This window comes from Aspergillus caelatus, assembly GCF_009193585.1.
Source record: "Aspergillus caelatus strain CBS 763.97 unplaced genomic scaffold BDV27scaffold_165, whole genome shotgun sequence".
In the NCBI taxonomy this organism is placed as follows: domain Eukaryota; kingdom Fungi; phylum Ascomycota; class Eurotiomycetes; order Eurotiales; family Aspergillaceae; genus Aspergillus; species Aspergillus caelatus.
Genome location: NW_022475428.1, coordinates 25,740 through 46,055, shown reverse-complemented (window position 1 = coordinate 46,055; position 20,316 = coordinate 25,740). Strand labels below are relative to the sequence as shown.

General features: G+C 49.1%; 9 protein-coding genes across 9 annotated transcripts; 2 read left to right on the top strand and 7 right to left on the bottom strand.

The window, feature by feature from the left end:
• Nucleotides 1-103: 103 nt before the first annotated feature.
• BDV27DRAFT_160482 (uncharacterized protein) lies at nt 104-1,582 on the top strand (the record flags this gene model as incomplete). Its single annotated transcript, XM_032073045.1, has 2 exons — nt 104-1,317; nt 1,396-1,582. The coding sequence occupies 2 exons, from the start codon at nt 104-106 to the stop codon at nt 1,580-1,582; spliced, it is 1,401 nt and encodes a 466-aa protein (XP_031924757.1).
• Nucleotides 1,583-1,901: 319 nt separating this feature from the next.
• On the bottom strand, nt 1,902-5,705 carry BDV27DRAFT_160481 (uncharacterized protein; the record flags this gene model as incomplete). The annotated part of the gene is made up of 1 exon (XM_032073044.1): nt 1,902-5,705. The coding sequence occupies one exon, from the start codon at nt 5,703-5,705 to the stop codon at nt 1,902-1,904; it is 3,804 nt and encodes a 1,267-aa protein (XP_031924756.1).
• A 514-nt stretch (nt 5,706-6,219) lies between these two features.
• On the bottom strand, nt 6,220-8,289 carry BDV27DRAFT_132675 (uncharacterized protein). Its single transcript, XM_032067930.1, has 3 exons — nt 7,964-8,289; nt 6,766-7,907; nt 6,220-6,693 (listed from the first exon to the last, which is right to left on the bottom strand). Exons 1-3 carry the CDS (start codon nt 8,205-8,207, stop codon nt 6,568-6,570), a joined length of 1,512 nt encoding a protein of 503 aa, XP_031924755.1. The 5' UTR covers nt 8,208-8,289; the 3' UTR covers nt 6,220-6,567.
• Nucleotides 8,290-9,808: 1,519 nt separating this feature from the next.
• On the bottom strand, nt 9,809-11,121 carry BDV27DRAFT_132674 (alpha/beta hydrolase). The gene has a single exon (XM_032067929.1). It carries the CDS (start codon nt 10,795-10,797, stop codon nt 9,883-9,885), a length of 915 nt encoding a protein of 304 aa, XP_031924754.1. The 5' UTR covers nt 10,798-11,121; the 3' UTR covers nt 9,809-9,882.
• A 439-nt stretch (nt 11,122-11,560) lies between these two features.
• Nucleotides 11,561-12,412, bottom strand: BDV27DRAFT_160478 (MBL fold metallo-hydrolase; the record flags this gene model as incomplete). Its single annotated transcript, XM_032073043.1, has 1 exon — nt 11,561-12,412. The coding sequence occupies one exon, from the start codon at nt 12,410-12,412 to the stop codon at nt 11,561-11,563; it is 852 nt and encodes a 283-aa protein (XP_031924753.1).
• Nucleotides 12,413-13,198: 786 nt separating this feature from the next.
• On the bottom strand, nt 13,199-14,479 carry BDV27DRAFT_160477 (alpha/beta hydrolase; the record flags this gene model as incomplete). Its single annotated transcript, XM_032073042.1, has 6 exons — nt 13,199-13,325; nt 13,401-13,551; nt 13,606-13,870; nt 13,939-14,186; nt 14,242-14,365; nt 14,414-14,479. 6 exons carry the CDS (start codon nt 14,477-14,479, stop codon nt 13,199-13,201), a joined length of 981 nt encoding a protein of 326 aa, XP_031924752.1.
• A 1,699-nt stretch (nt 14,480-16,178) lies between these two features.
• BDV27DRAFT_160475 (alpha/beta hydrolase) lies at nt 16,179-17,135 on the bottom strand (the record flags this gene model as incomplete). Its single annotated transcript, XM_032073041.1, has 2 exons — nt 16,179-16,976; nt 17,025-17,135. 2 exons carry the CDS (start codon nt 17,133-17,135, stop codon nt 16,179-16,181), a joined length of 909 nt encoding a protein of 302 aa, XP_031924751.1.
• A 586-nt stretch (nt 17,136-17,721) lies between these two features.
• On the top strand, nt 17,722-18,252 carry BDV27DRAFT_147623 (nuclear transport factor 2 family protein; the record flags this gene model as incomplete). Its single annotated transcript, XM_032070782.1, has 1 exon — nt 17,722-18,252. The coding sequence occupies one exon, from the start codon at nt 17,722-17,724 to the stop codon at nt 18,250-18,252; it is 531 nt and encodes a 176-aa protein (XP_031924750.1).
• Nucleotides 18,253-19,076: 824 nt separating this feature from the next.
• Nucleotides 19,077-19,817, bottom strand: BDV27DRAFT_147622 (MBL fold metallo-hydrolase; the record flags this gene model as incomplete). The annotated part of the gene is made up of 2 exons (XM_032070781.1): nt 19,077-19,655; nt 19,689-19,817. 2 exons carry the CDS (start codon nt 19,815-19,817, stop codon nt 19,077-19,079), a joined length of 708 nt encoding a protein of 235 aa, XP_031924749.1.
• Nucleotides 19,818-20,316: the final 499 nt, after the last annotated feature.

The window sequence follows — 20,316 nt, the reverse complement described above, 5'->3', positions numbered from 1 at the left end:
AATACGAGGTCGTTGCCTGATTGAGGGGGCACTCTCTTCCTCTATAAAACTTAGTGTCCAGCGGATGTTTCAGAATTCCAACCATTCTTCAGTTACTCTCGCCATGGACAGGCTTCCTGCTGAGATCTTGCTGAGAATCCTCAGTTATCTACAACCGAAGCTTGGTCCACTCCTTCGAGTGAACAAGCAGTGGTTCTATTGTGGCCTTTCGCTCGTATGGCGGGAAGCATTCTGGTCCGATCTCTCTCGAATTCCAAAAGATCGACGAATACTCTATGCTACCGCAATTAGGAGACTCTTTCTCTGGGAAACTGCCAGAGAGCAGGTAGAGGAGTTCAGCCATTTCGCCTACCCTAGGCTGAAGCATCTAAATATCGGTTCAGACCCTTCAGCCAAGGTAGACATCGCTTGGCTCAAACGGTATATGCATGCGGAGCTCCAGTCAATTGAATTTCTAGGGGATTTTGATCCGGAGTTACTGCTACATCTTCAGACGAACTGTCGCCAACTAAGGAAAATATCAATCACTGCGCCGGGTGCTCGTCTTACCCCAGAGATCTTTCTGCGCTTCCTACAAAACACTCTTGTCACTGAGATCTCATTTGAGGGAAATAACATTGGACATTTACTTGACCTCGATACTCTCGGTCATCTAGTCAGGCGCGAGAACTTGGAAGAGTTATCTCTTGGTTGTACAATTAAGAAGTTACCGAAGGATATCAAGACTTGGGAACATGGCCGGTCGTTTCAAAAATTGTGCGTTAAAGTCACGCATGATGTACTTCCATCCTTTATCTCCAATTTCACCTCCCTGCACGATCTCAATTTGGACGTGGAAGGGGAACAAAGATCAAAACCCACTAGCATCGACTTCAACCACCTTTCAGCCCTAACCCAACTACGTCGTCTGAATATATGTCTAAATGGAGTGAAGGATTTCGATAAAGGGGACCTTCTATTTATCAAGGACCTAAAACACTTAAGAGAACTAGGACTCACAGGAACAATTACAGTAGCCCTCACTGCAACCGAATTCAATGACCTTGATTTCGAAGAATTGGTTGCAACTCTGCCTAATCTACGAGTGTTAACGTTCCACATGTACCGATTGTACCTGACGACACAAACCCTAGCAGCTCTAGGCCAATTCTGTCCGTTACTCGAACGTTGCGATTTGATGGGAGGTTTTAATATGCTACAATTGAGACTTTATCAAACACCACTATTCCCAAGGCTACATTCTCTCTGTATCAGAGATTTCACCAGTCTAGTTATTGATCGTACCGGCATGAAAGCACCCACGAAACTGGGATTCGAGTAAGTACCCCGCCTACCTTAGTCTCTCTAGGCACTTCCTCTGACTGTCTCCCCCCCTCTCTCTCTCTCGCTCCACAGGAGTCCCGAAGATCACGTTAAGCAACTGGAAGAACACTTTCCAAAACTACAAGATCTGACACTCACATACGCGAATGATACGCGATTTAGCCGCTTGGACGAGCACGAGTTCTCGAACAGCGTTCTATATAAATGGAGGGCTAGACAAGAAGAGCGGGAAAGGTGCTTCCTGGAGAACTATAGCTAGGAAAGTACTTCTCCTGATGCGGATCTATTTCTTTATTAGGGTGTATATATACCGTGGGTCTCACCATGACACATATTTGGCAGATGTACATATTCGGATGTATGAAAATGGGATCCTTCAGACCAGACAAATAACAGCACCCTGTTGGAATCTAACTATTTAGTATTTAAAGTTAATTATAATATTTAATCTTTTTCTATTGCTATAGCTTTTCACTATGCCTGCTGTGCATTACCAAGAAAGTATCTACGCACATTTTGGCGCATTCTCCCATGGCCTAATTGGGTTCCCAAGCCAGTGAGTGCTATCCGGAACCCGTTCACCTCGCATAACCAAGGACAGAGGACCGATAGTTGAGCCCGATCCAAGAATAGTTCCTGGTAAGGGAATAGCAGCCGGGCCGAGTGTGGCTCCGTCCTTCAATGTCACTCGGCCCAGTCGCATTAACCGGTCGTGGAATAGATGAGTCTGCCAACACACATTGGCGATTGACTGAGACCCCGTCTCCGAGACTCACAAGTTCAGCCTCGGGAAAACGATGTGTCTCACACCACACTCCATTTCCGATTTCAGCTCCCATAGTCCGCAGCCACATGTTTAATAGAGGGGTCCCGTAAAGCAGACGAAGCATCCATGGTAGTGCGAGCGATTCAACAAAGGTCAGAGCCAACTCGTTGCACCATACGAACGAGCTCCATAACGGGTGCTGATGACCTGCTCCAACATTAGGCATAAGTACCCATTTAGCAGCCGTTGCTAACAGGCATGCTACGACTCCTGCGGTGAAAAGCAATACTCCGCCCGCGACGATCGCGATGGTCAAGCCGCAATAATCTAGCACGGTGAGCATGAGACCCACGAGTGACGCTATTAAGAGTGCCGAGATGACCCAGGGAATAATCCGCATGGACTCGACTGCTCCTCTAGCAATCTTGAGTCTCAGCGGTGGATCGAAGGCAAGTCTTGGGTCGGGCAATTCGTCCAGACGACGAGGGATGGACATGGCTGGTCGTCCGAGCCACGATGAGCCGGTGCGTATTTGTGATGGGACTGGCGCACTGCCCAAAACACCAACCAGCGACCCATCTGGCGTGAAGTGGTCGAGCCCAACAATGCCGGAGTTGCCTACAAATGATCGCTTCCCTATGGAAGAGACACCCAGCACGAGTGTGTCCCCTCTCAGCTCAAAGGGCGCTAGCAATACGTCGTCTGCCAAAAACGACCCGTTGTCTGCATGGAGAAGCGATGGTGGTGCCACTATAGTCGACGCTTCGACATCTCGACCTATACGAGCGCCTAGCAGGCGAAGCCACGTGGGTGTCAGAAGACTGGCATAGAAAGCAAACAGACCGTTGCGGGCATCACTCATGAGTCGGTGAGTCAGCCAAGCCGCCCAGGCGTGCACACCATGGCTGGAATAGATACCAGGGGCCATGTACCTTGCAGCAAATCGAATCAACCCCGTCAAGAGAGCTGCATATGAGACGATGCTCATCATGGTGACGGGGATCGCCAGTATCAATGTGGCCACCACCAGGTTTTCCACGGCTTCGGTATCCCACAGGACATAAGTGCAGAGAGCTACAGCGGGTATAGCACTTATGGCGGGCAAGACATCGATCAATAGCAACGTCAAGGTATAACGCAGCATTGACCCGGTACCATCACTCTCGGCGATGTGCTTTTCATTGAAATCAACACCATCGCCCGTGATCGTCCCCTCGACACAGACACCCGGCTGTACTTCGGCAAATGGCTCAACAACGGTTCCTGGTAGTAATACAGCCCTGGCACTTACTCGAGCGCCGATAGATATGTCAACGGTTCCCACTCGCAAGATATCTCCATCCAGCCACCAGCCGGCAAGATCTGCATCCGGTTCAACAACGCAAGACGTGCCGTAGCTTGCGAGACCAGTAACTGGCGGTAACGCATGGATTTGTGCAGTCTGGTCTACTCGACAGCCAAGAAGCCGGGCGTAGCGGCGACACCACTGCGTCCCGATGATAGCATTGATTCCGTTCAAAGTCACAAATCGTTCAGCTGCCCATAGGCGAAGATGTACCCAGCCCCCTCGAGGGTAGTTGCCTGGTCTGACCCCAGCCATCGGGATCCGTCCCACGGCAGCCGTGGTCAATACCCTGCCAGGCATAGTTACAAAAATCATCCAGCATATCAAAAGTATCCAATGTGGAATCACCAGTCTCTCGGCCCAGGGAAGCGGACCCATGAACGATGTTGCCGATGCTTTGAAAAGGCCCATTACAATAAACCAGCGGAAACTCTCAAAGGTGAGGAAAGCCAAGAGAATCCCAAATTGAACATAGCCAGTCCATGTTGGTTGTGGCTTCACTATTCGCATGCGTTGTTGGGTACTTGTGAGTTGATCAACTCGATGGGCCATTTCAAACAAGGTCGGGTGCTGGTATATGTCGACAACTGAAAAGCCAGGGCATCGCTGACGAAGCAACGAGACGAGCTGTGCTGCAGCGAGACTCGTGCCCCCAATGTCGAAGAAATTGGTGTTTTCCTGAATAGGTGCTCCAAGCACTTTCCGCCACTGCTCCGCTAACCAACCCGTGCTGCCTTTGAACGCCGGCTCTTCACCATCTGATGGGGGTGGCCACGGTAACGCTGCACGATCCACCTTCCCAGAAGTCCGCAAAGGGAGCTGCTTCAAGTTGATCAAGAACGGGACCAAAGCTGTTGGCAAGTGGTCTCGTAAGAATTGGCGGTCGGTGTCGCTGGCAGCGGCATCTCGAACAATATAGCCGATAAGGAGTGGTGTGCCTGTCTCACTTCGACGGATGGCGCTGGCAGCTGCACTCACGCCAGGAAGCATCATCAAGGCGGCGTCAATTTCTCCCAACTCGATACGACGACCTCCCAGCTTGACCTGCTCGTCATCTCGGCCGATAAAAACCAGTCCCTCTGGGTCTGCACGAACCAAGTCACCAGTCCGACATGCGCGTGGCCAGTCAAGGGATCGCAATGGGGCAAATTTGGTCTTGTCCTTCTCAATGTCTAGATAACGAGCCAACCCTGCGCCGGCAATGACAAGTTCTCCAGTCTCACCCCAAGCGACGGGCTCGCCGTTTGGTCCTATGACCGCGAGTTGCCAGCCAGCCAACGGAAGCCCGATGCGAACCAACTGACCGGCTACCAATGGGGCAGCGCAGGAGACTACCGTCGCTTCGGTCGGTCCGTACGTGTTCCATACAGTGCACGCTTTGCTTGCGAGACGGCCAACCAGCTCTGTGGGACACGCCTCTCCGCCCAATATCAAAAGTCGCACCCTCTGGAGAGCTTCTGATGGCCACATGGCAGCCAGAGTCGGGACCGTCGAGACAATGGATATAGACTGTCGAATCAAAAAGGCGCCCAAGTCCGTGCCTGCTTTGACCAACGAACGAGGTGCTGGCACGAGGCATGCGCCATTCCGCCATGCCAACCACATTTCTTCACAGGATGCATCAAACGCGACCGACAACCCGGCCAGAACTCGATCACCGGGGGCAATGGGCCGTTCTGGTAAAAATAGTTGAGCCTCTGCATCAACAAATGCAGCTGCACTGCCATGCGTGACAGCGACCCCTTTCGGTTTTCCCGTGGACCCCGAAGTGAATATGATCCACGCCGTGTCGTCTGTGGTAGGTCTTTCGGATTTGGACTCATTGGACCGAGCCAAAGGATGGTGGGGTGTCAATCGTGGACCATCTGTCAAGACGACACACACGCCAGCCTCGGTCCAGACTGTATTGGCTCGCTCATCGGGATCATCCACGTCGACTGGGACATATGCTGCCCCGGCTGTTAAGACAGCCAAGATGCTCACATATAAGTCGACAGTTCCCGAAGTCATACGAATGCCCACATAGTCACCTTTACCTACACCAGCCGCGCGCAGGGTCGCGGCGCGAGACACAATCTCTTCTTGTAGCTGCCTATAGGTAAGACTCGTTTGTCCATTGTCAATAGCTAAATGCTGGCGATGAGTCTTAACGGTTTCATCCAGTATATCGATGAGTGTACGTGGTGGAGTAGCTGGCTGGGAGTTGTAAATGGCGCACCCTGGCAGCTCCAGCTCCTTAGCGATCAATGGCTGATATCGACATCTATCCATAGCTTGAGGATTAATAACCGGGACCCTGGAGCATTGGAGCCAGAACCTCTCTTAACATTGCACATCCCTTGAATATGCCCTTGTTCTCCAAGGACATGCCGTATATATGTATCACATCGTCAAGGTTTTTTTCTGGCCCTTCAAAATCCATACTCGAGGGACGACCAAAAACCTTCATGCTGTCAACTGCGTGGCCATAAAGTTTCCCGAATGCGCTATTGGCATGTGGCTTGTTCTGGAACGATGCTGAAGAATTTGGAACCGAGTCTTTTCTCAATCTGTGCATAGAATTTATGGATATATATAATCGCCGTGAAAGTAGTTGAAGCAAGCCGGGTAATAACCACAGCAGAGATTCAAGAGGGCTTAGGGATGTCTTTAGGAGGTGAAAGGTAGAGAGGACATTTGCTCAAGTAGCAATGAAGAGCTTGTAGAAGTCGCTTGGCTCCCGTACTTCATAACACATTTCAAGTGTTGTTTCTACTATTCCAGAACTACAGAACTCGGAGCGATGTGCCAGAAATGTAAGTGGTATCCTGAATTGGAATCCGCGTCCAGAAAACGACAGCTCCTTATACAGAGCATGTCAAGCTCTTAGATGTACTCTTTATATCTCGATATATTGGCCATGTGCTTCTAGTTAGAACGAGAATGATAACTGCAATAGCACATAGAAAGGAGGTTTATCCTCAGCAACAAGAACATAAAAACAAAGAAACAAACATGCACGTAAGCTCCAATTGATAATCCCGAAAATCGAACATATCTGGCTAGACTTCTAACAAAGTATCATCTAGTCACAACGCCAATACGCTGTCTATCGCACCATAATCCTATTCAACGCCTCAAGGATATTTGGAGATTAAAGGACGAGCCGCGGCCCATGGTACTTGTTAGTCTCCGTAGCAAACGCAGTGATGGAATCCTTCGTCCGCTTAGGGAAACCTTCAAACGATCTGGCATAGGTGGCAACTGAGTGGGCCACCAACTAGAATAAAAATTCATGTTAGTAAGATGTCATTCAAGGCTTTCTAGTATTACCTGCATGGGACACTCTTACCTTAGTGTTCCACTCCCATGCCGTCAAATTCACATTTTCCACAACATCACAGATCTGGTGATAGCATGGATCATACCAAGCGCCGGCAACACCACCAAACATCTCCTGCTCTTCCGGTGTCTTGATACCCTCGGCGCCAGTGGCAATACCGCCTCCTGGGATACCGTGACGGATGAATCCGTCATAGTCACTCCGGCCATCGAATGGAATATAGGTGTGGTTGAGGTCGTGGGCATTATAGAAATCGACGTACAAGTCGCGCAGCTCCTCGGATCCGACCGGGTTTACTGCATTGGTGGCGTTGTAAACCTGGTACGCAAAGTTCGGGGAACCAAGCATATCGTAGTCCATGAACAGACGGATCTTCAGGTTCTCCTCGGGAGTAAGAACGGAAACATAGTAGTCCGACCCAAGGAGACCTTCCTCCTCACCCGCCCACCATGCGAAACGCACGCAGTTGTTAACCCGATATTGAGTCAGCAGGGTCGCGAGTTCCAGAAGCGTCAAGCTACCAGAGCCATCATCGTTGATGCCCGGTCCTTCGGCAACGCTGTCACTGTGGCCACCGAGCATCACACAGTTCTCCGGATCGCCTTCAGTCGTCTGGGCGATGATATTGGTCGTATGAATTGTCTCTACAAGGGCATCCATGTAGGCGATACCATCGACCTTCTTGCCCTTCTTCAGCTTCTTCAGAATGGGTGCAGCATCTTCATCAGAAAGACCCCAGGTCGCAACATGGTCCGGTGTGGGGTTACCCAGCGTCCCACTCAGGCTACCCTTTTCGTTGTTATATACCACGGCCGCAACAGCACCAGCTTTTCCAGCCAAGTCCGACTTCGTACCGAACGGACAGGTGCCACGACTAATGAGCGCAATGGCGCCAGACACATCCAATGGGAAATCAGACGCGTCACACCCGAAGTTGGACACCGCTACTAGGGGTGCATGTACGGGTTGTTTGTTCTTGGTAGGAGGTGTCAATCCCATGGGTGCCGCCGATTCGGGTACATTGTCGCCGAGGACCAGGCGGGATTCGAAAACATTGCCCGTCACGGCAGGGAAGGACTGGTTGGTGATGGTATAGTAGTCGCCCAACTTAGCAAGCGTCGAGTAGATGTAATCAATGGTCCCGAGGTGCCCTAAAAGTGTCCTGGGGTCAGCGACAATGGACAGATTGCATGGTTCAGCTACCTACCTTTGCTTCCAATGACCCGAGTCGGGTGATTGTATTCTTCCTCTCCCAAGTCCGCAATCTTGGATAGTTCTTTGGCTCTCTTCAACAGGTTCTCGGCTTTGACGTGACCTTGCAACGCGGAGGAGCTGACCAGCTCCTTGTCGGAAGTTATGGGAACCTGGGATTGCAACAGGGGAAGTTGGACTGCGCCTACTTCACCGAGAAGCAGGGTAGCGATTGCTACCTCTGGAAGCTGTAGTCGCATGATGGTATATGGTTGAGGTCAAAATGGGGATACAATCAATGGGGAGCTGAAAGAGGTGTGTCACCCCGGAGCTGAGGTGGAGATAAACAACTCCCCGGTTTGTTTATCCGAGAGGCTGGGGCTTATCGATCACGCGATAAGTGATAAGATAAGCACCATCTTGAAGCATGACTCATGATAATAAGTCAAGTCCTTTGTTCTCAAGACCATTTTGTCTCTATAAGGACACTTGTGAACGGTTCTTGTTTAGAAACTTTGCGACTTTCCCTTTCCGGAACGGGACTAGCTCAGGGCCGCTTTTTGCTCAATGATTGCTCCCGGAGTGTGGGGATAGACAGAAGTATGTGTACTGAGCGCTTCCGGAGCATTGAACCAGTGCGCCGGAGCGATCGGGGATCAATTCCGGAGCCAATCCGTGATTGCTCAGCTAAGCCGACTACTTTGGACGGTAGTTATGTACCAAGTAGAGTGGCCCGGGTTCCCCGCTGGACCCGACCCGAACCCGCCCCAACCCGGCTCCGGGTCGGGGGTGGGGAAACCGAGCGGGTTTTTCTTGGCATTACAATATCGATTTTCTAGATTTTTTTCTAGATTTTTATATATATATTTTTTTAATATCAATTCTATATATATAGAATTGGTAGAGATTAGAGTGGCACGGGTTCCCCGCTGGGCCCGACCCGAACCCGCCCCAACCCGGCTCCGGGTCGGGGGCGGGGATAGAAGGCTGAACCCGCTCCGGGTTGCGGGTTCTAGGGCCCCATGTCACAAATCCGATGATGACTCTGCATGATGACTGTATCGTATACCCTCCCCGTTGTGCATATACAGCTCGGAGGCCGAACGGCGACGACGGATCACATATCCGTCGACTTTTCAATAGTGTATAGTAGCTCCTTGTCAGTCTTATCCTGTTAGGAGAATAAGGGGTTGCTTCTAGATATAAAGTTAGCCTAATATTAATAGAAGAAGGAGGCAAGAATCAGTCTTCTGTCTGCCTGATATCTACTGCTTAGTTTTCTGCCTACGTACCCTTACCTAGTTGACAGGTCTTCTACCCTGAATAGTAGATATTTCCTTGACACTTATATTTGCGGCCCGTCTTTCCCGTGAATGGTACCATGCCTAACGGAAATCCAAACTTGCCAAACCATACCGTGACAGCCAGGAATACACTCCGCCTAGCTTTTCTGCCATCACCTTAATTCCAGAGGGCAATCAGATACAGATTCGCGAGGTTTGGTTTCTCGAGTACTACGGATTTCTGATCTAGTAGATTCATTGAGCTCTAAGTACTGTACCGCACTGGTGGGTGAAATATTGGTTTAGATTAGACCATTTCCATCAAGCTATTTAATGAACCGGAAACCCAGAAGGCCTTTTGTCTACAAATCGTGCTGGAATGGTATAACTTTGCCGATTTTGTTTCTATAATCTAGTCATAAAGTCTCCAATTCTTGCCGTAACAGCAGCCATCCCTTCCAGGCCCATGACCAATGAATATCGATCTTTCACCGCTGCGGGCGCGACTGCGGCGCTAAGGCTTCATTAATAAGACTCAGGGCTGATCTATCGAAAGTGAATCAATATCACCAGTAATCATGTTATTGCACGGATAAAATAGATACAAGTCCCGCCACGACCAGGTCGACATCTTATCTTGCCAAGCTAACCCTTAAAGTACAAGTGTTTTGTGCAGAAACCCGGCGACTTCTTGGACAGCGTGCTGTACTGTTTCTGGATTATCGTAAAAGTCGAAGTGGGTCGCCTCTGTCCAAATGCATTCCTTCGGTCCAGCCAACAAATCGTAGACTTTAGAAGCTTGAGTAGGGAACGCTGCCTTTTGAGAATGAATCATCAACGTCGGAGCAGTAACATATGAAGCCTTCTCAACAGGGTCGAAAGCGAGCCATGACTCCCATGACATGACGGCAAAAGAATTGCGCCACGCGCGAACACCACCGCCTCGTGACTGATCCATGTAGTAGGAATCTTTAGGAGTCTTGCTTGCTGCGGGCTCAGTGTCCGAGTATGCTTTAATTATCTCAATTTCGCCTGTCTCTCTGTAAAGGTCACGAGCTTGACGACCTGAAGCCTTTCGACTTTCAACCCCATCAGCACCAAACAGTGTTGAAAGTAGATCCGGCTCCCCGAAAAAGCCTGCTACCGTTACCAAAGCGCGTACACGATGATCTTCTGCTGAAGCATAAAGAATATTTCCACCAGAAGTGCATATGCCCAAGAGTGCTGTAGCAGCCACGTCCTTCCGGTTTACCAAATAGCTCACTGCCGATGACAGGTCTTTGGCCTTTTGTGTCGGGACTTCAGAATAACGCTCCGCGCCACTACTTTCCCCCCAGTTGGTATAATCGATGGCCATGGCGATGATGCCGTGGTGCGCCAATTGGCTCGCATATGTACCGCTCATCTGCTCCTTAACAGACGCCATTGAACCGCCAACGACGACGGCAGGATATCGTTGATTGCAATTATAGGTTTTAGGAAGGTAGAGATGACCGACGAGGGAGCCGTTACTTCCGTTTGGAAAACTAACAACTTTTGGGGCATTCCGAACCGCTGCAGAAATCATGTTGAAATGGACTTGGAATTTGGTTCAAGAGATGAGACGATCAAGGGTGTGACGAAACAGAAGCCCCTGGTACGAGTGAAAAATACTTCTGCTATATGTAGCACGTATACGAAGATGACAAGCTTAGAATATAAAGACTCGAAGAGAGAGATGGGCTTTTTGTCATAGAGAGCATTGAGAAATGAGGTTGGTAAGCGATCTGTTCGGCGATAGGGCATAAGAGTGGGCAGTGTAATGTCCGGTTCGTCAGCAGCGGCTCGGAACCCTCCCCATCCGGGATCGAGGGCTTACAGCTCCGGGGGGGTCAGGAATTAGTGGCTGGGGGTCAGGGTGGGGCGGAAAAGGCAGCTCGTAGGGGGTCAGAGAAAATACTGCCGGGAACGTGACTTTTCAATTCCTGACCCCCCAGGAGCCATTTCTTACTAATTATAATTTTATTAAGATAAAAATATCTGACCCCCTTCCAGTCCTCATCACATAATATCTTATCTAAGTAAGAGAATATTAAAACTTTTTGTACTTCGGTTACAAACAAGGGACATCGATAATAAAATGGACACAATAAGGGAAGAGCGCATCGAACACTACAGTACCAAAAAAAAAAAAAAAAAAAGCTGCAGGGACAAAAGCCCTACCAAACTTCCAACCGAAGAAAATAGCGAAGAAAATAACAATATAGACTAGCGGGAGAGCAGTGCAATATCTGACTAGGCATCAATATCTACCTTGTTATTCAACCAATACCGTGTTTGACCTTGGGTCGTCAAGTCGCGGCCTTTGTCGCGACCAGAGCCGCGCCTCCCCATAGTGAGCCAGGGTTCAATCGGCCTGGGTGAAGATGGAGCATGCTATTGTAGATTTCCTCGGCTGTAGTAGATTGCTGTGCAATGCGCTCAAAATCTTCCAAATATCCTTTGGTCTCCGTAATAGCAATTGGTGTATAGCCCTTTTCCGGGTCACTGTGGCCTCCCACAACGAACTTTGGCTGAAGGTCGGCGATACGATCCAGAGCGGTGATCCAAGCCGAACGTGCTTCCTGAGTGACTGACTCTCCAAGGTAGGGATAAGTATTACCATAAACAGAATCACCGGCTACTAGCAGACCAATCGACGGTGCCCAGAGCGCGGTAGTGTCGTCGCAATCGGTATGACCGATTCGTACAACCGCTAATTTCTCGCCTTCAAGCTCTATCTCATCTTGCTGCAGGGGCTCTCCATAAACGAAGTTGTCCGGAATTTCTCCCGGGAATAATTTATTCCAAAAATTGTCCACTCGGTCTGACGATGATTCGGTACGCATCCGTGAAACTACCTCCTGAGTAGACACAATTTTTGCATCCGGAAAGCGCTTCAGTAAGATCGAGTTGCCAAAGAAGTGATCGCCATGACCATGAGTGATGTAGATTGTGGTAAGGTTCGTTCCCTTCGCGGCCACCCAGTCGGCCAAAGAGTTTGCAGCCTCTGTTGTGAGTTGCGTATCAACAAGGACCGCATCTGTTACACCATAGATTAAGGTGGATGTTGTTGGGACCCATTCGAAGCTTTCCAGCCCGGGAGGTGTAGTGCGATTCACCCCTGGTCGTCGACTTGAAAAAACATCAAAACTGAGGCCCATGATGGTGGTGGCAATGCCGAGTAGACGAAACAAGTAGCAGATGTATGTATTTGGCCGAAGCGCAGAGTAATCGTGCTTAAGCTTTTCACAATTTCCAGAACAATTAGGTCGTGGGTTTTCAGGGCTGTCGGGTTGTTGACTGACTTGACTTTCTCTTTAAATGGCAACCGAGCCCTCGGCCATGATGAGGCATCCGGCTCGGCTTGCAGGCAATGGATGACTTATCATCGCTGAACCTCGGCGAAATGTTATTCGAATCGGTCAAACCTTGGAATGAGTGACTGTGCATCGAACTCGATGGTGAGTGGTGAATTACACAAGGGTCTCCCAGGGTGATCAAAGTGATGGACCAAGAGCATGCACGGTAAGAAGAATATTACATCGGAAACACGTGTACCGGCAATTTAGACGCGATCAATCATACATATTTTGGAAATTGAGAGACGAGTAGCCCTGCACTAATCGGGGTCTAGAAGGTCATTTACAAAAGGATCGTTATGGGAGAAACAATTATATGTTTAGGGTTAGTGACAATAGATGCTAGAATGTCGCTACTCTTTGCTTCATATATTGTGACTGAACAGTCTCAATTCATATATCCTATGATGAAAAAATGAGTCGGAAGTATGTGTAGTACACAAGCACAGAATAGGTCTTAGTATGCATAACCGTACAAAGGGTTGCTACCTGTTCAAGTGCTTTGCAGTTTTAATCCCAGGCCCTAAGTTATTAAGACACCGAGCACACCGAAAAGCCAAGGACAAACGGTCCCAAATGATCGACTCTTTATGACTTTAGAACAAAGTCAACGCCAGCCATCACATCGCCTATGAAATCTCCACTGGGGGATGGACAGCCAAATGCCCAAAATACATGCGGCAGACCTCGATAATGATCAAGCTTCACAGGAACACTTCAACCGAAAGTAAATTTATATCAGTAAATCTTGGCTCTAGCAGCGTTTACAAATAGCTTTGAAATGGCTTACCCAGCCTCTCGTAGGGCGCAACCTACCAAGATGCCGTCATCTCGCAAGGGGTCTACCTCACAGACAGCAATGTAAGTCGGAGGAAATTGATGCAAGTGTTGGCTCAGGAGGACAAAAACACTAGGATCATCCTCTCTCGCTTCCACGGATTCTATAGATCTCAGTATACTCGCAGTCCCATAGACTTTTGAGGCCTGGCCCTTACCCAGGAAAGTAGCCATCGCATCTGCCGTATTGACTGGTCCATCTGCACATTCATGATACGATCGGTGGTTGTCCTTGTGGTGAAAAGGAACATTCTTGGGGTGAATGGCTAGCGGGACTAGTGCCACAACACCGTTAATCTCGGATCGTCTGCCTTGGTCAATCAGTAGATGAGCGGTTGCCAAAGCCAGATTACCTCCAGCGCTTTGGCCGATCGTGAAATAGCGTGATGGGTCCCCGCCCAAGAGAGAGGCATTCTGTACACTCTACCCAGAAGACATATCACATTCAGCAATTCGAGGAAGTCAGCTAATAATCTAGCCAGGGCACTTACCCAGTTCCATGCGGTCATCGCATCCTCTGTTTGTGCTGGAGCTTTGTGCTCCGGAGCTAGCCGGTATCCCACAGATACTATAACACAACGCTGGCGTTCAACCAAGATGCGGCAGAAGGGGTCTTCAGAGTCAAGGTCACCGCAGCAAAATCCACCGCCATGGAAATAAAGTCCGACCGGAAGAGCTTCTTTCCTATCCATTGGCTTGTATACTCTCACCGTGAGATGCTCCGTGATATGCTCATCCACTATTTTCGACCTTGAGCATCTGTCGCCACCCTAAAAATAACGAGAACAACATACCCACGCTCACACCGGGCGTTACCGGTGCTGATGCATTCATCTGCTCTGCGAGCTCTCTGTATTGTAGTCGCATATCTAGCGCATCGCCAGTCAACTGGGGACGGGCTCCAATCCCCCTCTCAATCTGGGATCTTTAGCACCAGTAGATGAACATCCGGTGTTGCTTGTTTACCTTGGCCCATTCGTCTGATAGTATTTCATCTATAGTGAAAGATGCCATAGCAGAATGTGTTGACATGGGTAATAAAGGACATATCTAAACTAGGCGGGCCGTGAGATACGCGTCTTGCTCGGTCTTTATACGTGGAGCGCTGGAAGAGGAGGAGAGAGTTTAATCCGGTATTCCACAAAACTGCTAAGGGTTGACTAATCCTCCGCCGAGGTGCTAGGAGATTAATTAGAAGTTTTCATCTACGGTTCAATGATGAGTGAACATTGCCAGCAGTTCCAAGGCATGCCGAGGTGATCACGTCATCCTCTCCGATAACTAGGTCCTAATGGCTTGTATCTGTGAACATTTCTACTTCTTCTCCTATACCCCCCGAACCCGAATAGTCGGGAGCTTAGATCTGGCGCAGCCCTACCAGGCATTTATTTCGCTATCGGTGGCGACTTACCGCTACCCTCCCTGACCTCCTTGGCAGGCTTCGGCCGTCCGGCAGCTGCTGAATCCATTTGAGAAATCGCTCCGTTCCTATTGCCAGTGGATGAACTCCAATGTTTGAGCTCAGTTAAATAATTCCAGACACTTATAACGATCAAAAATGCGCAGCTCAAAGAAAATGGATCACAGCCGACCGCCGCACCAGACCTCGTCCCGATACTGCCTGACTAAAGAAGCCGTTCACGCAAGTGAACAACGAAAAGGCTATGACGACGAAAGAAAGGATATCAAGCGTCATGGTCTGACAGATGTATGTTTTGAATTGGAATCCCTTTCTTGCAACTGCAGGTCTAATTGATGTTCACCACAGCGTCGTCGAACGCAGATGCGTCAAGCACAGAGAAAGTATCGATTCAGGAAAGAAGCGACTATCTCTCTGCTCCGGCGGAGGAATGCTGAACTAGAGAACGCTCTCACAACATTGAAGTCCACCACTCAGATACTTCAGGCCCAAATTACAGCCTTACAAACAATAGAGGGTGACTTCACGGTTGTGGAACGACTGCAGGATACGACGGCTCAGCTTCTGGCAGATATTGAAAACGCAAGAGAGGAACCTACAAGCCGATTGCTATTGGAACAGAAGTGCGATATTCTTAGTAATTACAGAATCCACTCGCCAATGTGGCAGCCATCCACTGACGGACATTACTCGCCTCGTTTCATACCAACCTTGGGGTATGAGATGATGGGCCATCAATGGAGTGATGCTTCATAGCTCTTCATTGTACGGTTCAGGTGTGGACGATGTCAGGAAGTGCATTTCAACCTTAGAGGGCTTGGATCACATCTGCTGACCTTAAATGGCCCAGTCAGGATCGTCCCATCATCAAAGGACTACTCGATGTGGATAAACGGCTGTTCTGCGAGGACTCTGGTTAATTGTCATGCCTGCTGTTCTATTCTTAATTTTTCAGATTCGATCATTGATGCACGATGAGTCTCGAAGGCACCTAGTAGTCGATGAAGAGAATGATAACTTCTCAAGCCCACGACAGGGAGATGCTGCCCTTGCCGGTGTATCTATATTTCTTGCCGATAATTCTGAGAAGACTTCGAGTCACTTAACCCGGACGGAGAGGAACTTTTGTTGTTTTTGATGTTGCTGTTACATTTTACCATTGAGAAGTCCCCGGACTAGATTTGTTTTAGAGTGGTAGACGAGAACAAAAACGATTGGTAACAAATTCGTATTCTAAAAGTATTCTGCCGAATTTTCCAGGTCTGACAACAACTCAAGCCCATGAATCCCGGGAAGACGTGAACCTCCCTCCTAATTAGTCAAAGAGATGTGTCTTCGAAGAAATTCAATCTGAGCCGCAATGTTCTCTTCAAAGTACTTCCCTCTGTAGATATCAAAATGCCCGGCGCCCTCCAGAAACAGCATTTGCTTTGGTTCCTGGGCTTTGGCAAAAGCCTCTAGCTGAGACGATGTTCGCACAGTAACATCATTTCCTGGGATCACCATAAGTAGTGGAGTAGGTGACACGCGATGGATCATTGCTTGCGCCTCAAACTCTAGCATGTAGAGTTGCGTTTGCTCGGTGACCCAGTTCTCCCAGCGACCCCCACAGTCGTAAATACCATCAAAGGATTCATAAGCGTGAAGGTCAGGAAAGAGAACAGGCGCAGAACCCGACTTTGCTTCTGCAAGGCTAGAGGCAATACAAGGCACTCTTCCTCTTTCGCCGCCTGACGCAATACGTGCACGATCCTGGAAAAGAGAAGGTATTCGGTCCCTGAACGCAATTGAGCGCGTTTCTCCGGACACTGCAGGTGCCTGTACCACAGCAGCTTTGATACGCTTGTCTATCGCGGCAGCATAAATGGTATTGCCACCGGAGAAGCTTGTACCCCAATAGGCAATACGCTCCGGGTCAACACCAGGAAGCGTGACGGCATAGTTGAATGCATCGTAGAGGTCTGTTTGCTGGAGTGCAGGGTTCGATTCCTGTCGAGGCTCGCCGTCGCTATCGCCCCAGTTTCGGTTGTCATACAGCATGACTGCAAATCCAGCTTCATGGAACCGAGCAGCGAAAGGTGGAAGCAAAAAATGACGAATCCCGGCAAGCTGCTACTATCAGCCTTGGTTGTGAGTGAGATATGGCTAAACACTTACTCCATGTGTCATGATAATACATGGGCTCTTAACAGTGGTTGGGTAATACCAGCCCCGTAAAGTTGTTCCATCACAGGCGCTGAATTCGATGTCTTGACGGGTAAGGGTCATCTCGTATATGGATCGAATGGAACTGATTGGGCCTTTGTAAAGGGTTCCAAGTTGTAAAACCGACGTAGGAGACTTTAAATGCTTTAACTTGACCCTGCTGGAGAGAGACAACGAAACGCCATTTGAATTTACCGGCAGTCGAATTTTCGGCGAATGATTTATCAACTGAAAGGGAGCCTCGGGAGGCCGAGTAGCGCATTGTACCAATACTGAAGGCCCCGGGAAGCAACTATTTCAAGGTTCTCCGAAAGCTAAAATTCGCCCGGGTTGATGAGCGATCAAGGAGCCTCGGTGCATCAGGATAACGCATCACGCCAGTTCATGCGCCAAAAGAAATATGGAGTATGCTCAGCTCCATACGGATGGTAAGCGCACAACACTGAACTTATCGTCATCATAGAGTATAAAGTCTTGCACTCAAGCTCAGAAATATCTCCCCAAACCTTGTTCGTACCTCGTCATTCCCCCGGGTTTACTAGTCGGCCAACGGTAAGCGATCTTCCTCCGACACTGAGTTTCAGTTCACAAATCTAACTATACGCGACCCAGAGACTTCCGTGTGCTTTACTAAGAGACTTCTGCCCAAATGCCTCGACTTAGGCACCACATCTCTGGTGCGGATTGGGTTGCAAAGGGCCCTCAGTCCCCAGCGCAAGAGTTTTTCAAAAATTATGTCGACACAGTGGATGCAAATGGCTTTGAGAATGGGTCTGGTACGCGGTTCTATGCCAAAGATGCCATTTTCCACAATCAGAATAATGCGCAGTACCACGGAGGAGATGAAATGTGGGCATTCATGAAGAAACTTTTCGGTGGATTCCGACGCATGAGACACGACTTTATCAACGTTTTTGAGATTGAAAATGACGACTCTACCATTCAGCTTATCTCGCAGAATGTACGCAACATTTGGATGCCGGGTAACGAGACTGACCAGCCATCTGTCAGTATCCCCATGAGCTGGATTTGCCAAATCGGTCCTGCCGATGAGCCGGGTACTGTGAACGGCCTGCAGTATAAAGAAGTCTGGCTTTACTGGGATACTGCTCTGCTTGCACCATTTCTACCAGAAGACGCAGTGGCATTCCAAACAAAGAATATCCTGGTGGAGGATTGATCATTCACTTAGTCGGGGTAAACGATGGCCCCCGGTGAGATTTAGATACGTGGACGAGTGTTACACCGGGGTGGGACTAGCCAGTTTGCCTATATCGAATCCGTTTATCTCATCCAGACTCATCAACAAAAACTTAGATAGCTTATGCTTGTAGAAATCTCGTAACGTAGTGTTCTATTCTAGGGCATTTTGCAGGACTTTCTCTTATGCCCAGCTGACCCTGGAAATAACACGTTCGGTGCCAGATGGTAATGGTAATATGTTAGGGTTATCTCAAGAAGTCCAGCCATCTTTTCGAAATATAGACCTGGTCTTTTGTCGAGGTGGTCGCAGAGGCTGTCAAGCATCAGTCCTCTGATACTTGACAGTTGACTGCCCAGGACTAGGGCCGCTTTTAGGCACCTACACCAATCACCGCCGACATACTATGTCACTAGCGCCACACCGAACTATAACCCTTGGGTTGGAATTCGCGGCGTTTCATAAAGACTCATAGTGTGCAGATTCGTGTTACGATGGATTAATCATCAGCAGATACCAGCTTGGTTCAATTACGACGGCTTTACTCTAAGAAGTAGTCTCATACTCAATAGGATGCGCAATAGGATGAAATAAGATTCGCTATTCATGGATTAACCGACTCCTACACTACACTAGTTCCGGGGTCGCCTCTTATTTCGTATCCTCATATACCACCGCCTCCTCCTTCTTGATCCACTCCTGCCAACGTCCAGGCTGCTCAAATGGAGGGGCCATGCCGTTGACTCTTCATTTTGGGCGCGGATGTTCGTAGATATTGTATTCCCATTTAACACCCCTGGGTTTCATGATGGGTCATCGAAGGCCAGAATATATTCCCGAGTGGTCTTGACGTTGAACACCCCATCGACTGTCCCAGCCCGTTTGTGACCAGCAATTACCATGTGGGGGTTGAGAGATTCAATTTTATCAAGAGCATGCAGCCATTCCTGCCTCTTGGCAGGTGTAGTGGCTTCTCCGAAAAACTGATGTACACCTCCGTAGACTATATCTCCCGCGACCACCAGGTGAATGTCGGGGACACGGAGGACAGTGGTATCATAGGTGTCAGTGTGGCCGACTTCAACGGTGTTGAATTCGTGCCCTTCTATCATGAACGTGGGAGATGACATTTCTTCGGCGAGGATGAAAGGCTGCGCGATTTGGCCTCCCGGGAAGAATCTGAGCCAGGTGTCTTCGAATACGGCGGGCTCGGTTTGCTGTTTCATGTGAGCCACGGTTCCGGGCGTAGCTAGGACATGAACATTTGGCCAGTACTTCTTCAGCACTGGAAGACCAAACCAGTGGCCTCCATGGCCGTGGGTGATGTAGATGAAGGCTAATTCCTTTCCTGGGGCCGTTTCTTTGATCCACTGGACCAGATCCTCTGTTTAAGAAATTGAGATGGGTGTATCAACGAGCACCACTTCTTTCTCGCCCTGAATGAGGGTGCACGAGATCGCTGAAAAGCTACTGGTGGTACCTGCACGCTTGACGGCGATGGGTAGTCGTGAGGAGACATAAACGTCTGCGCGAAGGGATATCATCTTCAACAGTTGCGATTGTTCGCAAAGGACAGCCAATGGTTCTCGTTGGGGACGGGCACGGGAGAAAAACGAGACGAAAGTCGAGGGAGGTCGAATCTGTATAATTGTCTGCCTGCTGCTCTTATGGCACTGCTACTCACCCAGCAGGCTATTGACATGCAAATTGTTTTATTCGGGTACTCTAACCCGCGGGTCTGACTGATCACTGATCATGACAAATGCCGCTTATACTGCTGTGGGTCTGAATAATAACGTCATCTATCGCGTTGGGCGGGGTGATATTGATTTCATTTATGCTCTTCATCCTTGGATTGGCTTCTCTTTACAAACCGAGGTTTGATCACTGATCATGTCCTCATTCGTAGCTCATGTTCAGGAAACATTCAAGTGGATGATATTAAACATCGGCAGACCCACCCCGCTAGTGATCAAATTGGGCCCTCCACCCTACAAAGCCCTCGGAGAGTGACCCTCATGGACCTCCCTTAACCTCTCAGCC